We start from the raw sequence: 18,667 nt of genomic DNA, 5'->3' as shown, positions 1-18,667 counted from the left end.
GTCAAACCCTTATATAAGAAAGCGTGTAATGGCATTCTGAGCAAATATAGACTGGTCAGTTTAAATCTAGTGCTGGGTAAGATTTTAGAAACAATAATCAAAATTAGTTTTTTCATGAAGTAACACAAAAGGTTGATGAAAGGAACACAATAGATGTTGACCAAATGGATTTTAAGAAAAAGTGTTTGACAAGGTACCAAATAAAATTCTGGTTAATAGATTTTGGTTCATGGAATAGAAACCTTGCAGACCAAGATTACAGAATACCACACTTTGTATAACAGCTGGATAAACAGGCAACTTATCAACCACAACATTTCCACATTTTGATCAGTAATGCTTTGAAGCATCAATTCAGATGATGTCACCTTCTAGGAGTAGCACCACAGCATTAGCTGTCACAGAATCAAATAGCACAGCCATCCTGTCGTCATGCTTGTGGGCAGGCACTTCCTGTGTTGCAAAATTCTATGATTCTACACTGATAACTGAAATGTCATCAGCTGTAATTATAAAAGAAAGATTTGTATTTGTATGAAGCCTTTTCTACCATCAGGATGTTCTAAAGTCCTCTGTGGTCAAACTGGCTTTGCTGTATATACAAAACAATGCAGCCAACTTGCACACAGAAAGGTCTCACAAACAGCAACATAATAATGTCCAATCCTTTTTTTAAATGTATAGAAATCACACATTTTTATTTATCAACATCATTTTGATTAAATTATAAATGGCCAGAGCACCTTGGCAAACTGCCCTGCTCTTCTCTAAAATAGTGTCATGGGATCTTTTGGGGTTCCATTAACATCCTATTCTATAATTCTAATTCTATAATTCTACGGAGTGGGACAGCAAAGAGGATTTAATTTGTCACATCAGAAAGAACTAGCATTCAAGAGACTTGAGCACAAAATCTAAAAGCTGACATTTTAATGTAATACTGTGTGAATGCTGCAGTGCTAGATGTGCCATTTTTCCAAAGAGACTTTAATCTAAGGCTCTCTCTGTCCTGTCAGGTGTACAGGAAAGATCCCTGGAATTATTTCACAGATCCAGGGTAGCTCTCTCTGGTACCCTCCCTAATGTTTATCACTCAAAGAAAACGCTATGTCATTGCCCCATTGCTCTTTTTAGGACCTTTGTTGCGCACAATAAGCTGCCATATTTCCTACATTACAACAGTAATTGGCTGGCAAGGATTTTGCAACATCCAGATGTGGTGAAGATGCAAAATAAATTCAAGGTCTCTCGCTATTTTTGGATATGTGGCTGCTCTCAATAGGATTTATTTTTAAAATCTGATTACATGACTTGCAGTCTCTGGATTAAATCTAAAACAGCATTATATGGAGCAACACTAATCTTGTTAAATACAGGCAGTCCTTTATCACGTTCGATTTACAACAAACAGCACTTACAATATTTATAAATTGACGCTCCATTTCAACTTTTCATACGTGCACACTGACATTCTGCACCATCTGTCTATATGACCAAACAGGTCTAACTTGCTTTATTAGGTGAAAACAACTGTTTCATTCTGGTTTTTTTGGACAAACTATTGCACTTTAATGCATTTTTATGCTCATGTTGTATTGAATATGTGCTCAGGTTCAAGGTTAAACAGCAGTGATAAATATCTTCAGTATATCCCCCACACCAACCGAGGAACTTGTGCTATGGCATGCAGGCATCAACAGTCAACTCAGCAACTTGACAGGGCAAGAATTAACAGCATTTAATACCGCTGGGGCACCCCATGAATGATCATCGGCCTTGGTTCAGAAACTAACTCCCTACTTAAAACATTGTTACTATGGGAAAATCGATTCTGGCTTACAACATTTCGACTTGGAACATGATTTTTCATGAACTAATGGTGTCATAAGTCCTAGTACTATCTGTATTATGCAGCATCATTTAATTCAATGGTCTAGTCTGTAGGCACCAACTATTTAGGAAATGGTAAAATTTTAAAGAACAAATTGTATCCCATTTTGGAAATCAGTATGTGATTCTGTCCCTATTGAGCCTGTAGGCCTCACAGAATGTAATGCATCAGGCAAACACAACAGATAAAGGGCATATTCAATCTTCATTTCCTATAAACCTGAAAGGAGGCAATGGAGATATGCATACAAAACAGATAGCAACTTTCTAATATTGATGTGTTCAAATACATCGTACAAAAAGAACGGCATCATTTTGCAGAGTCAGCCTAAATGTTTGTTTAACATTGAAGCTAATGCCAGACTACAACCACCATATGCTTTCAGTTTAGCAGGAACCAGAACTTTCAGTCACAGCCAGCTTTCTGCCCCTTTTGCATTATTGACTGGAAGCCAACTCCGTTGGCCTTCGCTTCCAATTTTTGAGCATCAGAAGAGTGTGTGGAGTGTCCTCCTATGATTTAAAATTCTATGATTCTCTAATGTCAATTGAGCCACCAAGAACAATAAAGTCAATACTTTTTAACAATACATGGTTCTTTTCACAAGCACTGACTGGAGCTGCTATTCCCTTCAGGAACATATCTAATGATAGCATTGCCCACTGTTTGACTTGGCCTTCCAGTTTCTAAGACATCAGCTAAGAGCATATTTACGTTATAAAATCTTGAAATACATAGGTTCAATTCCACTCCATTACATCAGCCCATAAATTGGGTTATAATGCCAGCTGACGACTGAACGAGTGCTGTGTTGTCAGATATTTTGTACCAGATATTAAACTATGGCCTTCTCTGCCTGTATTCTAACTTGCATCAGGTCTTCTTCACTCATCAGCTCTGAGCTTGCATACTTATATTGCTTCAGTTCATCAACACTTGACATTTAAAATAAGTCATTCTTATGTTGGTGTAGACAGGGGCATGTTCTCCTTCCTGAAATCGATGACAATCTCCTTCGTTTGGAGGGAGATATTATTGTTGCCGCACCAGTTCATCAGATACTCACTCTCATTCCTGTACGCTGTCTCGTCATTGTTTGAGATCCAACCACTACGGTGGTGTCAAACTTGAAAATCGAATTGGAGGGGAATTTAGCCCCACAGTCATCAGTATATAATGAGTATAATAGGGGGCTGAGAACACTGCCCTGCGGAGCACCGGTATTGAGGATGATCGTGGAAGAGACGTTGTTGCCTATCCTTACTGATTGTGGTCTGAGAGTTAGGAAGTTCAAGATCCAATCAGAGAGAGGTGCCGAGGCCCAGGCCATGAAGTTTGGGAATAATGGTGTTGAAGGCTGAGCTGTAGTCAATAAATAGGAGTCTGACATAGGTATCCTTGTTATGTAGGTGTTCCAGGGTTGAGTGCAGGGCCAGGGAGATGGAGTCAGCTGTGGACCTGTTGCAGCAATAGACAAACTGGATCCAGACAGTACAGGAGGTTGGAATTGATTCGTGCCATGACTAGCCTTTTGAAGCACTTCATATTGGTGAATGTCTGAGCTACAGACCGATAGTCATTAAGGCACACTGCTTGGTTTTTCTTAGGTCCTGCGATGATGGTTGTCTTCTTGAAGCAGTTAGGGACCTCCGATTGCTGTCAAGATTGTTGTAGCCCAATCCATCAGGCAAACCAGCCTTCCATCCGTTGACTCCGTTTACACTTCCTGCTGCTTTGACAAAGCAGCCAGCATAATTAAGGGCTTTACGCACTCTGGACATTCTCTCTTGCACCTTCTTCCGTCGGAAAAAAGATTTTTAGAAATCTGAAGTCGCTTACCAACTGACTCAAGAATAGCTTCTTCCCTGCTGCTGTCGGGATTTTGAATGGATTACCTTGTATTAAGTTGATTTTTCTCTATATCCTAGCTATGACTGTAACACTATATTCTATATGAACGGTATGCTTTGTCTGTATAGCGTGCAAGAAACAATACTTTTCACTGTTTGTTAATACATCTGACAATAATAAATCAAATTATATTCTGATGATGCTACCTTCTACAATGATGCATCTGACAGGTCTCTTTTCCTTTAAGAGGACTTCCCCCAATTAGGTTGACAGGACCTTCAACCAAGTCCTCATTTCTCATACTTTTGTCCTCACCCCTTCCTCCCAGAATCCCAATAAGGTTCTCCCTTATCCTCACTTTTCAAGTAAAATAAAGTTAAGGTCTATTTATTAGTCACAAATAGGCTTGCACAGCAAAGCAATTACTGTGAGAATCCCCAAGTCACCACACTCCAGCACCTGTTCGGGTACACAGAGGGGGAATTTAGCATGGCCAATGCACCTAGCCTGCACATCTTTGAATGGTGGGAGGAAACCAAAGCACCTGGAGGAAACCCATGCAGACAAAGAAAATGTGCAAACTCCACACAGACATTGACCCAAGCCGGAAATCGAACCCTGGTTCCTGGCGCTGCGAGGTAGCGGTGCTAACCACTGTGCTGCCCTCCTCACCCCACCAAACAAAGTATTCAAAGAATTATCCTCTGCCACTTGCTTGACGCCACCACCAAACACATCATCCCCTTCCATGTCAACATTCAGAGGGGACAATTCCCTCTGCAACACCCTGGTCCATTCCTCTATCAACCCCCACCCTCCCAACTCCTTAGCGCCTTCCCTAGGTCTTCCCATGAAATTGCAGGAGGTGTAACCTTCGTCCCTTTACCTCCTTTCACCTTACCAGCCATGGCTCCAAACACTCCTTTCAGGTTTCACCTGTTCCTCCATCAATTTAGTCTACTATATTTGGGGCTCACAATGTGGTGTCTGCTGCACTGTGAACACCAAATGCGGACTGCAGAACACCTTTGCTTAGTCCATGTAATCTCACCTCCAGTTGCTTGCCATTGCGATTCATTATCTTGCTCTTGGGCTCACATTTTTGCCCTCAGTCTGTTACAATGTTCCAATGAAGCCCAAGACAAGTTGTAGAAACAACATCTCATTTTCCAATTTTGTACTGTACAACCTTCTGGACTCAAGATGGAGTTTAACAAATTGAGATCATGAACTCTGTCCTCTATTTTGAATTTCTTCTCCCAAATGCCAAACTGCATCTTATTCTCATGTTTTTGCTTTCAGATAGCACCAATCTTTATGCTATGAACATATTCTGTTATTTTGCTTTCAGATGGTGCTGACCTTTATTCTGCTATTAACATCTACACTGAACCAATGTTTTGCTCTTTAATACTAATATCTCTCCCTTTGCCTCATGTTCCATGATGTCTTGGTCACTGAATTTCCTCTTCCCTCTAACCTCAAGTTATTTTGCCCCACTGTCCCTCCCTGCTTTCTCAGTAGTATAAAATCTATCACATTCTTATCTCTCTTCAATTCTGAAGAGTCATATTGGACTTGAAGTTCTTCTTGTTCTACCAGATGCTGCTAGACCTGCTGAGTTTTTACAGCACTTTGTTTTAACTAAGAGATAGTTAGAAAGTGGGGACTTCCTGTTTTTTTAAAAACAGTGGGTATTGTCACCACTATGCCAGCCAACAAAATGGGAGTGGGTACAGTTAGGATTTTATTTTATTTAATTGACAGTAAAAGTAGTTTATTTGCTCAGCAAGGAGAATCTCCAAAGCACAGCAGAACTCAATTTTCAGCAAAATGCAATTAATTGGAAGGTAAGTCACATCTTACAAATTGTGTTTAAAATCAGTGTCATTTACTTATTGCGCTGCTACCTTCACACATGATTGACTTCAGGCATGAGATTACCAACCAGCTTCATTCTTGTGCCACAATATGCAACCATGTTTAAAATGTCACTTACTTATATTTTTCATTTTACTCTTCATCATGTGTAATGGTGGTCAACACCAACATTTCTGCCATTCTGTATTGCCTTGCAAAGTGCTACACTTCACACAGCGCAAACATACCCTTACATTCTGCTGTGGACAACAGAGGGCCACTTAAAATGTCCATACTTACTGAAGTCATTCATTGCTGGCTTCCTGGAGTCCATCCGTCCAGCTCCATAGACAACTGTACGCCCCATCAAGCCTACGCTGCCATTATTTTGTAAAAGGTTGCTCCTGGTGGAATACAGTTTAGTATTGGGTACTGTAGTCAATATTATATCAATAGAAGGTTTGTTGTAAAACGTCTTGGCATTGATACCCAGACTCCCCTCAGCTTGCACTGCATGAATAGACGGACGTGGCTGAGGTGTTCCAACACTTGTAGTATCAGAAGCTTGTTTGGGTCGTCTTACTGCATCCTTGGTTATTGGCTTTCTACAATTTTCACATTTTGTATGGTCTTCACTTTTCCTCCCACAATTTTTACATATGCTGAAGAATTCATCGAGTGTCTGCCCCTGAAATTTGGAAAACAAGATGGAAGAATTTTTACAAAAATCCTAACATTTGTACTGTTGAAAGATCTTGCATTTATCTCTCCCTCGCAATCCTAAATCTGGAAATTACCAAGATAACAGATTAAAGTCAAACCGAAAACATGAAAAACATTCTTTAAATTCAAAGTGTTTGAATCTTAAATAAAGCAGAAAATTCTGGTAACATTCAGCATGTCAGGCAGCATTTGTAGTGAAAGAAACTTTTGTTTTTGAAAAATAGTTCATGTTTACATTTTGTAAACAACAGAATAGGGGAGGAGGGGACAAGAGGGAATGTCTGTTATAGGACAAGAGGGTCAAAGTGATTCAATTATGAAGATAATGGAAGGCAATGGTAATGATACAAGAATATAAACTGGGATCAGCCAACAGTGTAAATACAAAAACAGAGCATTACCAGCATCATCTATCACATTGCCTTGTACTTACCCAGGTTCTATATCTGGATATCTACCTATAGACATCTATACCTGGATATCCTAGCAATTTATGAAATATTTCACATTCCCAGCATTCACAGTATCTATCATAGGACCCCAACACTGCAGGAGGGGGCTGGTTAGCCCATTGAATTTGCACTGACAACAGTCTCATCCAGGCCGTATCCTTGTAACCCCATGTATTTACCATGCTAATCCCCCGACACTAAGGAGGAATTTACCATGGCTAATCCACCTAATCTGCACATCTTTGGACAATGGGAGGAAACCGGGGCACCTGGAGGAAACCCACACAGACACAGGGAGAATGTGCAAACCCCAGATAGATAGTGAACCTTGGTCCCTGGTGCTGTGAGGCAGCAATGCTATCTTTGGTTAGGTCTGAAAAGGTATTAAATGATCTTACCGTAGAGAAAACAATTACGTACACAATGATAGTAAAAAGGAAAAGCACATAATTGGAAACCAAATTAAAATAGAAAATGCTTTGATCAATTAGCATCTGAAGGAGACGAGAGAATTCCGTGCTTCTACAAGATGGTGGTTGAGTGCTTGTCTTTTTTAAAACCATGAGCTGTGGCATCACTGGTTAGGCCAACATTTATGTCGTCTAACCCTAATTGCCCACATGAGGGTGGTGGTGAGCCGCCTTGAACTGCTGTCACCCATATGGTGTAGGTACACACAGTGCTATTAACTTGGAAGTTGCAGGATTTTGATCCAGCAACAGTGAAGGAACAGTGCTACAGTACAGAATTGAGACAGTGTGTGGCTTAGAGAGGATCTTGCAGGTGGTAATGTTCCCATATATTTGCTGCCTTTATCTTCTGGAGGTTAGAGGTTGTGTGTTTGGAAGATCCTGTTGAAGGAACCTTGGTGAGTTGTCACTGTGCATCTTGTAGCTGGTGTGCAATGCTGCCACTGTGCATCACTGCTGGAGGGAGTGAATTTTGAATGCGATGGATGGGCTGTCAATCAAGCTTTGTCCTGGATCTAACTTATTGAGTGTTCTGGGAGCTACACTGATCCAGGAATGGTTTGGAGTTGCCGGCATTGGACTGGGGTAGGCACAGTAAGTAGTCTCACGACACTAGGTTCAGGTCCAACAAGTTTTTTTGGTAGCACGAGCTGCTGGAGCACTGCTCTTTCATCAAGTGAGTGACCCAGGGAAGTAGAGAGCATTCCATCGTACTCCTGATTTGTGCCTTGTAGATGGTGGACAGGCTCCAGGGAGTCAGCTGGTATGTTGTTCTGCATAGAATTCCCAATTTCTGACCTGCTTTGTAGCCACGGTATTTATATAGCTGGTCCAGTTCAGTTTCCGGTCAATGGTAACCACCAGGGTGTTGATAGCGGGAGATTCCCCACTATGGTAATGCATTGAATAGAGGGGAGACATTGGATTTCTTCTGTTGGAGATAGTCATTGCCTGGAACCTGCTTGGAATGAATGTTACCTATCAGCCCAAGTCTAGGTGTTATCCAGGTCTTGCCGAAAAATAGGAAAAAACTGCTTCAGTATCTGAGAATTAGTGAATGGTATTGAACATGAACATTTCCACTTCTGATCTCATGATGTAGGAAAGGTCATTGACAAGCAGTTGAAGATGATTGGGCTTATGGCACTAAGCTGAGAAAGTCCTGAAGCGATGTCTTAGGCCTGAGATGATTGACTTCAAACAACCGAAAACCAACTTCCTTTGCATTGAGAACAACTCCAACTGGTTTTCCCCAATTTCTGTTGACTTCAATTTTGCTAGGGCTCCTGGAATCCACACATAGCCAAATGCGGCCTTTGATGTCAAGGGAAATCACTCTTACCTCACTGAGTTTAGCTCTTTCGTCCATGTTTGGATCTAGGCTGCAATGTGGTCAGTAAGAGGTCTCACAACACCAGTTTAAAGTCAGGGTTATCTGATGAAAGAGCAGCACTCCGAAAGTTTGTAAATTCCAGATAAATCTATTGGACTTTAAACTGGTGTTGAGACTTCTTACTACGACCATCCCAGTCCAAAGCCAGCAGCTCCACATCATGGCAATGAGGTCAGGAATTGAGTGGCATTGGCAGAACCCAAACTTGGCATCAGTGAGCAGGGTGTTTCTGAGCGAGTTGCTCTTGATAGCTCTGTTGTTGACTCCTCCCATCCCTTGCTGATGATCAAGAATAGACTAATGGAACAGCAATGGCAGAATAGTATTTTTCTCCTTTGTGCGTACACGACATACTTGGGCAGTTTTTCACATCGTTAGGTAGATGCCAGGGTTGTAGCTTTACTGGAACAACTTGGCTTGGGGTATGGCTAGTTCTGGAATACAAGTCTTCAGTATTATTGCCAGGGTGTTGTCAGGGTCCATAGCATTTGCAGTTTCCAATGCCTTCAGCCATTTCTTGATATCATGTAAAGTGAAAGAAATGGGCTAAAGGCTGGGATCTGAGATGCTGGCGACCACTGGAGGAAGCCGAGATGGATCATCAGCTCAGCACTTCGGGCTGAAGATTGTTGCGAATGCTTCAGCCTTGTCTTTTGCACTGACATGCTGAACTCTCCCATCAAGGATGGGGACATTTGTGGAGCTTCCTTCTCCTAATAGATGCTGAAGTTGCACTGCAATTCAGGACTGGATGTGACAGGGTTACAGAGCTATTAATTGGGGGATTACTTAGCTTTATCTATTGCGTTATGCTTTCACTATCTGGCATGCAAGTAATCCTTCACCAGATTTGATACCAAATATTTAGCTAAGTTTGGTGCTGCTCCTGGCATGCCCTCCTGCACTCTTCATCAAATCAGGGCTCCCTCAGTTTCTTGGTAATGGTAGAATGAGGATATGTTGCAATATGAGGTTACAGATTGTGTGGTAAACAATGTGAGTGCTGCTGATGTTATTAAATTCCAGATTTATTAATTGAACTTAAATTTCATTAGCTGCCAGGGTTTGAATGCGTTCCCCCCAGAGATTTTTGGATTACTAGTCTGGTGACATTACCACTACACTAAGATTGACTGAAATGCCAGTTTAGCAGGTTTACTATTTACGGATAAACAGCTTCCACCCAAAATATGAACTGGAGTTTCTCTTTTCAAATGTCAAGGGGACTGCCACATTTCCAGCATTTTCTATTTTAACTTATTAACTTATAATTTTAATTAATAATTACACACATTGGGCCTCATATTCCTGTCTATTGTAAGCTCCAAAGTATTTTTCTAAAACTGTCTACAAATAATCTAAGCGAATTTACTTGGTTCATTTATCAATGCACAACATGAGTGAACTCAATGCCATCTCTTACTCATTATTTGTACAGCAGTGGAAATATGGTGCTAGTCCAGAGAATAACTTTCTGCCCTAGATCAGGTTACCAGGCAATTTCAGTCCAGTTATGTAACAAAATATAAATCAATACAGCACTTAGTGAAATTCTACCACCGAAACCTGTGCACCCACACATTGAACATTAAAACTAATTGTATAATTTGAAAATTTAAACAGATATGTACACACACAATCAAGTATTTGCCATGTCAAAATAATCAACAAAAATATATCCTCATTGAAAACTGCACACTAAACTATTCAAGGCACATAACCAATCAAATATACGTGAGTGAAGTGAATTATTACCAAGATCAAGAAGAATGGTCATTACTTTGTACCACAAGATCATGTTGCATGAAGGGCACTGTGGGGTGGAGAGAGGACAAGACATTGCCAGTGTGCACAAAGCTTGTGGGGGCAGGGTTCGAAGACAAGGGCTGTGAACCGTATCCAGGGCCAAAAAGGATGCAAATTCCCAAAACAGGTATTGATTTATCTTGGAAATCAGAATGCAAATGGCAAAACAGTTATTGTATAATTTGGGAATTGGAATCCCACAGCAACTTGAGTTGAGGTGGTCAGAGTGAGAAAACTAATGTTTTCTCTTTCCTGACAGATTTTAATACCATTGTTCCAAATCACATGGTTAAAGGCACGAACGATGCCTGTAACCTAACTGACCACTCCACTTTACTGATGGGGAATGGGCAGAAAAGTGGCGTTGAAGCCCCAGGATAAGGCACAATTATATTGATTGGCAAAGCAAGTTTAATGGACCATATAATCCACTCCTGTTCATGTCTCTTATGTTCTTACAATTTTTTTTACAGACAGCTAAGTCTCACCTGTTATGCTCATTTCAGACAGACATGCATCCCAATTCTTATAATCCTGAACTGCTACCTGTACCAATCAGAAAGCTTGCTTTTTTTATTAAAACAAGTCACTTCTGCAAATGACTTCACACAGGACATACTTGTGAACACTGCCTGCATGATTAATGTTTCCACATGCTGTGCATGATGCTTTTTTCATTAATATTCTGTAGAGATACCACTCAATAGAGACAACTGGCAACACGCATCCAAATACAGATTACACATGCCAAAACACACAGATTAACATATCAACTGCCAACCATCGCTTTTTGCCGAAAATTTCAGGGCACTTGCTGAAATATCCCAATCGCATCAAACGATTCAACTTCGTCCTTCCCATTAACGTCAGACTTTAATGTCAATGTTAAGTTTTCAACTAGTATATAGCTATAGCACCATCAATCTCTACACATGCAGGAGAAAATCTCTAGTGCTCACCTCAGTATGCGTCAGGCTTTGTGGAGCAGAAGCTTCAAGAGTTGATGCTTCAAGAGCTGCTGTTAAACCTTCTCTTAGTCGTTTCGTCAAAACGCGTCTTTTAATATTTGGTATGGAATACATCTGTTCTTCTAATTCTGGAGAGCCAACATCTAACAAAAAAAGCAAATGTCTTTCTTTGTAAAGAGCTTAAGAAACTGACGATACTCTTAACAATACAAAAAGAACGTTAAATTTGCAGTGTGCTTACAAAAAGTAAAATATTGAAGATGCAATCTCTGTTTGAAAAACATTATACTGAACGACAGCAACAAAGAATGCAATCTATACTGAGTGACATAACATGTTTGCACTCATCACTGTTCAAACCTGGAGCAGGGAAGCTAACCCAGGTTTGAAAGGTCACAAACCTGAAAATTAACTCTTTTTCTCATTACAGATGCTGCCTGACCTGTTGTGTATTTCCAGCATTTTCATGTTTTTTTATTTTAACCACTCCATAGTGTTCATCTGATTAATATCATGTAACTAGTTGGTCACCTCTCGCCCATTGATCTACTGACCTTTAACCAAATGCAGCCGTGTGGTGACAACAGAGATAATAAAATCATCGAAGATGGAAGCACAAAAAATATAAGAAATCAGCTTTAAACTACTCACACTCACCTCTTTCATCAGGCTCCATTAAAATAATACTGTCCACTGGAACCCTTTGAACATCAGCTGGGTATTCTTTTCTGAAATCATACAGCAGATTTTAAGATAAAAAATTGGTCTTTGCACTAAACAGATTTTCCAGCACAATTTTAACAGATGATATAACATTTATTTAAATACATTTCCTAGTGGGGAGGTGGTGGTCTGGTGGTATTGTTACTGGACTAGTAATCCAGAGACCCAGGGTCATGCCCTGGGGACCCAAGTTTGAATCCCCTCATAGCAGATGGTGAAATTTGAAGCCAAAAAAGCTGGAATTAAAAGTCTAATGATGACCATAAAATCACTGTTGTTAAAAACTCATCTGATTCATTAATGTCTTTTACCTAGTCTGGCCTACATGTGACTCCAGACACACAAAAATATAGTTGACTTCTGAAATGGCCACTCAGTTCAAAGGCAATTAGGGGTGTGCATAAAAACGCACATCCCTTGCCAACCGCAATATTCAGATTATCCACAGCACTAGAGCAAGATCCAACTCTTACTGAAGAGACCATTTACATTCAGTTAGAAGAGACACTGCTAATACAAAGCAAAGAATGTTTTAAGATTGTCTGATCCAAACTGATTGATTACTTCCAAAATGAAAGTTTCTCGGAATTCCACCTATAAACCTTGGGGAAAGGGAGGTAAAATTCTGCTTAAGATTTTACCACAGATGGTTCAATATGTGCTTTATTGGTGACTATGATATACTTACGACCCATCTTGAACTAATAAATCTAATAAGGAATCCTTCCTTAAACTTTTTCACCCATGGGGAAGGGATCAGATGATTAAACGAAGAGGGTTAGGAGGAGGTTCATATGAAACAGAAACATTGGCACGGACCAAATGTGGCCAAAGGCATGTTTTGCATTTCAAGTCCTACGTAGTCATAAAAGATCAATGAAAATTAGCCGAGGTTTTTGTGAACAATTCTACAGAAAACAACTTTTTTTTTTAAATGACAGATTACAAGTTACAAAAACATGAGTACATGCAATTCATATTCTGATGAGAAATCAATAATTAAGGTTTGACAAGGTGCCTGCATTTATATGGCAGCGAGATGCATTTGAGTGAAGCACTGAAGTATGGGACCTATTATTCATGTCATCCTGCATTTAGCAACAGCACACCTGCAGCTTCACTATTAGGTAGAATGCATTAAGCAACGTTATGCAAAGCACATAAGAATAGATAAGTATCCACCTGTGTAAAACAAGAGAATTAAGATACAAGCTGAGCCAATTCACCAAATGAATTCTAGTTTCATCACAATTGGGCTTGAATGTCAAAGCAATGGCATACTTGTACGATACAAGTGAAAATATTGCTATCTTGTACAAGTGAGACTGAAGGCTTGAGCAAAACACAGAGTTCTTACAAATTGTGGTGCATAAACAAATATTCAGCTCATTGTCATCTTTTTGGGTGCCAGTGCCTTTTGAAAATTTTCTAAGTATTTTTTCACAATAAAAATTGTTACCAACTACAAGCTACTTTCTATAGATTTCCAAATATGATTAAATTTACAATGAAATAGACTTGTCTTCTTAATCCAAACTATATTCAGAACAAGTTTTGATACAAAAAGGCTGAATAGTAGTCAGCGTGGTAGAGTAGCAGACTGTATAACGATCACTGATTGAAAAGTTGCATTGCATCCTTCAAACTAACCCAATCCAATATTATTCCAGTCTGAAATTACTTCAATGCCATCACTGTTTGCAAGCAAGCACTGTTTGATTTATAATACCTAGATCTGATATTAAAATGGCAGTGCAAGAAAATCATCTGCAGAGATTAACGTTGATTGCACAGTTTTGTTAGTGAATAGCAGACCAGCAAAATTAAATTTAGGTCACTTCTAAAACATTTATATTGAGCTCAGCAATTGAGATCGAAATTTAAAGTGGCTGGATCAATGAATGCATGATCAGAATTACATCAAGTACATCCTGCATTATTTTGCAATGTTTATTGTGCAATACCAATTTGGCAAAAAAAATGACTCCTGTGGATTGGCAAGGTCACTCAGAACACCAGTTGTGGTAAATGGAATAATACCATCATGATAGATAAAACACTAAATGAGGGCAGGTGAAACAGCGTACTTGCACGTCCTGATTGAAGCCACTTTAAATGAAGTCCCAACGAGAAGCACACAAAGCATTGACACCTAATGAAGCTATTTATGAGGCTGCGCAATGACAATTCCAGTTGTTATACAAACACATTGGTGACACTTACCCTTCATCAGTTAAGCCAAGATTGCTTTAAAAGATGAAAGAAAACAAGAGGTAATAATCTCACATTAATGTTACAGGTGGACACATAGCGAATTATTAGTTTATTACGTTTTTGTATCTTTCAGTTACAAAAGGAAAAGCTGCTTAAAATCAACTCTGATTATCTTTATAATGAACTTTGGTTATTTTAAAATTTCCGACAATATCACCTCTGGGGACCAGAATATATGCTTAACCACAAAACTGAAACTTAAATTCCAATTAAGTTTGAACCGTTTATAATTTTACTTCATGTGCCCTGAAAACCATATCCCTAGCTTTATCTTTTTATGCTGCACTGTAAACTTGAACAGTATCAGAATAAGATCTTCAAGCTTGCAAAATACATTTGCCATTTTTAATTATTAGCTTTTCCATTTACAATGGGTTGAGATTTTTGTGGTTTAAAATTTATTCAACAGTTAGGAATATCTTATGCGTAGGGATTTGGATCAAATTGTTGCCGTCTCTTTTAAATGCCACAAAAGGCTTGCTACAAATTGAAAATAATTCCTGTTAAAGAATTTCTAAGTGATATTACTATGATGCTACAGCATTATGATTCACTTCAAGTTTGTGGTCTAGTTAAGGTTAGCTGTACTTCAGTGTTTTACACATTGATCTTAGAGCTCAATCACGTGCAGGCTTTTATTGCTAAGCCAAGTTTAAATGCATGAAGAACCAAATCAGATTAATGACCACACAGTCTCCAACTTGTATTGAAAATATCTCTTGAGCTCAAGAGAGCCAGCTAACTTTCTTTAGTTACACGTGAATGTAACCAAACCTTGTTGGAGTTAGACATTTTTGGAAATACGGTTCAAATGAAATGTGATGTGTGTTTGCCTCTCAACAAGTTACAATAAAAACTTACTAATTTACTAAGATAATATTCAATCAAAACATGAGCAATAACTACAGTTTAAGTCACTAAAAATGAGAAATCTTCTTTCCAAACAAGACAAATTTCATTATTCTGATTCTAGAATACTCAGCATACGCTGATCTAAATAATTTTGGCTGTGTTAATACACAGTAAATACATAATAAGTCAACAGCTGTAAAGAACCAACACATCAAATAAAACAATTACAGATACTGAATGATCTATGAATTGACAATATTTTTGCATTCTCAACTTTTATTACATAAATAAATCTGATATTAATACCGAAACTCCTTAGCGCTTACGTTTATAATTTGCTTGTATCTCAAAAACTTGCTAATGCATGCTTGGGAATCAAATGATAGCAAAACATACAGAGAAAACTATAAATTTCTTAAAAATTTTTGCAGCTATAATTTGCCGATCAACATTTGACACGAAAGATGCTGCTAATAATCAACAATGAAAGCTAGTAAACACAGCAAGATCAGGGCTTGGATAGTTCAGAAATCAAATTAAACTCATCCATGTAACTGATCTATTTTTGGCAACTATTTTGCATTTTCAAAAATGTCCTCATCCACTTCAAAAAATAAACAGTCCCTCTGCTGGTAGCTTCAATTAGATTTCACACAGTAATGCAGTCTCTATAATAACAGCAGTTAAACTAAGGCTGTGCTCAGTGAAAAACTGGTTAGGTGTGCCACTGAGCTAAACACACACAAAAAAATCTTAAGGTTCAAAAAGACTTGTAAGACTTGAGACTGTTTTCTATAAGCATTCACTCACCTCGAGCCTACACCACCAACTACCAACTGCAATGAAGTTTAAAACAGGTGAATGCGAAAATTTGCAGTCCATGGCCATATGCAACAAGACCTGGACAACATTAAGGCTTGGGCCGATAACTAATATTCAGGCCACATCAGTGGCAGGTAATGATTATCTCCAACATGAGAGGATCTAACTATCTATCTTTAACATTCAATGGCAATACCATCACTGAATCCCTCATTATCAACATCCTTACCATTGACCAAAAACTGAACTGGGCTAACTAAATGCTGTAGGAATTTTGCAGTGAGTAATTCACCTCCTGACTCTCCAAAGTTTGCCCATCATCTAGAAGGTATAAATCAGGAGTGTGATGGAATATCATCACTTGCCTGGATGAGTACAGCTCCAACAACACTCAAAAAGCTCAACACATCCAGAACAAAGCAACCTGCTTGATTGGCACTCCATGCACCACCATCAAAATGCATTTCCTCTATCACTGAAGCACAGAGGTGGTAGTGCGTACTTACTAGCTGCAAGATACATTGCACCTCCTTCAACAGCACCTTCCAAGCCCACAATGCCTACCAATTAGAAGGACAAAGATAGTACATGCAATGGAACACTATCAACTGCAAACTTGCTGCTAAGCCACACAGCAATCTGGAATTATGTTACTGTTTCTTCATTGTTGCTGGATCAAAATCCTGGAACACTCATTAATAGCACTGTGGATGTACCTACACCACATGGACTACATTGGTTCAAGGTGGCAGCTCAGCACCATCTGCTCAAGGAGAATTAAAGATGGGCATTAACTGCTGGCCGAGTTGCAATGCCCACATTTTGTGAAAGAATTTGAAAAAGGCAGTGCCTAATTCAGAATTCTCAGCAAAGAGTCTTCCTTTCTCAATGGAATATATCTATGAGACAGATATACCATCTGGGCTGACAAATCAAGTTAAGGAATTGCATCAAACTGAAAGAATTGATGCAAAATGCTGCAAGGATCAACAATAGCCTAGAAAATTGAGAATTTCTTAGAAACCCACACAAGACGAAAAAATATAATGAGGGTGAAATTAGAATCTGAGAGTAAACTAAATATCAAAACAGACAGAAAGCTTCCATGCAAAAAATAGTTAATGTAACCATTGGTCTCTTAGAAGGTTGGGGAATTAATGATGAGAAATAAGGGAATGAGGCTTTAAATAAGTTTTTTGCCTCAGTCTTCACGGAGGAGGACACGAATAGTTTGCTGGATATTAAAGATAGAAGGATGTTAGGAGTTGAGGGCCTAAATGCGATTACTGTCACTACAGAGGTCGTGCTTGATAGACTAATGGGACTGAAGGTGGACAAGTCCCCAGGACCGGATGGAATGCATCCCAGGGTTCTGAAAGAAATGGCAGAGGTAATAATGGATGCCTTAGTAATTATTTAATCAAAATTCGCTGGACTCTGGAGAAGTGCCAGAAGATTGGAAAACGGCTAATGTTACGCCGCTGTTTAAAAAAGGTAGCAGACAAAAGACAGGGAATTATAGGCCGGTTAGTTTAACGTCTGCAGTTGGAAAAATGCTAGAATCCGTCAAAGGAGAAATAGCGAGGCACCTAGGAAAGAATGGTTTGATCGAGCAGACGCAGCACAGATTTGTCAAGGGGAAGTCGTGTTTGACGAATTTATTGGATTTCTACGAGGATATGACTAGTGCGGTAGACAGGGGGGAACCGGTGGATGTGGTGTTTTTAGATTTCCAAAACGCGTTTGATAAGGTGCCTCATAAAAGGTTGCTACAGAAGATTAGGGTGCACGGAGTTGGGGGTAAAGTGCTAGCGTGGATAGAGGATTGGCTGTCTAATAGGAAGCAGAGAGTTGGTATCAATGGGTGCTATTCTGGTTGGTGGTTGGTGACTAGTGGAGTGCCGCAGGGATCGGTGCTGGGGCCTCAACTATTTACCATTTATATAGATGATCTGGAGGAGGGAGCTAAGTGTAGGGTGACAAAATTGGCTGATGACACAAAGATGAGTGGAAAAGCAAATTGCGTGGAGGGTGTGGAAAGTCTGCAGAGAGATCTGGATAGGCTGAGTGAGTGGGCGAGGACCTGGCAGATGGAGTATAATGTTAGCAAGTGTGAGGTTATGCACTTTGGTAGAAATAATAGTAGGAGGGATTATTATTTAAAAGGTGAAAAGCTGCAGCATGCTATGGTGCAGGGTGACCTGGGGGTCCTTGTGCACGAGTCACAAAAACCCAGTCTGCAGGTGCAGCAGGTGATCAAGAAGGCAAATGGAATGTTGGCCTTTATAGCGAGGGAAATCGAATATAAAAGTAGGAGGTCTTGCTGCAACTGTACAGGGTACTGGTAAGGCTGCAGCTGGAGTAGTGTGTGCAGTTTTGGTCGCCGCACTTGCAAAAGGATATATTGGCCTTGGAGAGAGTGCAGAGGAGGTTCACTAGGCTGATACCGGAGATGAGGGGGTTAGACTATGAAGAGGGACTAAATAGACTAGGTCTGTACTCGTTGGAGTTTAGAAGGTTGAGGGGGGATCTTATAGAGACGTATAAGATAATGAAGGGGATGGATAGGGTAGAGGTAGAGA

The 18,667-nt window shown here is 39.6% G+C and overlaps 1 protein-coding gene across 4 annotated transcripts in view; it reads right to left on the bottom strand.

The window, feature by feature from the left end:
- Window positions 1-18,667, bottom strand: part of senp6a (SUMO specific peptidase 6a) — a 132,779-nt gene that overhangs the window by 52,521 nt on the left and 61,591 nt on the right. For 3 of the 4 annotated variants that reach the window (XM_080200271.1, XM_080200273.1, XM_080200272.1), the window contains exons 6-9: window positions 14,361-14,384; window positions 12,072-12,142; window positions 11,406-11,557; window positions 5,903-6,290 (exon numbers count right to left, since the gene is read on the bottom strand). In XM_080200271.1, coding sequence (XP_080056397.1) covers window positions 5,903-6,290; window positions 11,406-11,557; window positions 12,072-12,142; window positions 14,361-14,384 — 635 coding nt within the window. The remainder of the gene's footprint in view (window positions 1-5,902; window positions 6,291-11,405; window positions 11,558-12,071; window positions 12,143-14,360; window positions 14,385-18,667) is intronic. The other variant, XM_080200274.1, reaches the window with a different exon arrangement.

The sequence above is a fragment of the Carcharhinus amblyrhynchos genome, chromosome 12, assembly GCF_965287045.1.
Source record: "Carcharhinus amblyrhynchos chromosome 12, sCarAmb.v2.hapA, whole genome shotgun sequence".
NCBI classification, from domain to species: domain Eukaryota; kingdom Metazoa; phylum Chordata; class Chondrichthyes; order Carcharhiniformes; family Carcharhinidae; genus Carcharhinus; species Carcharhinus amblyrhynchos.
Note: the sequence above shows the minus strand (reverse complement) of the source record. Positions and strands in the feature narration are given on the sequence as shown.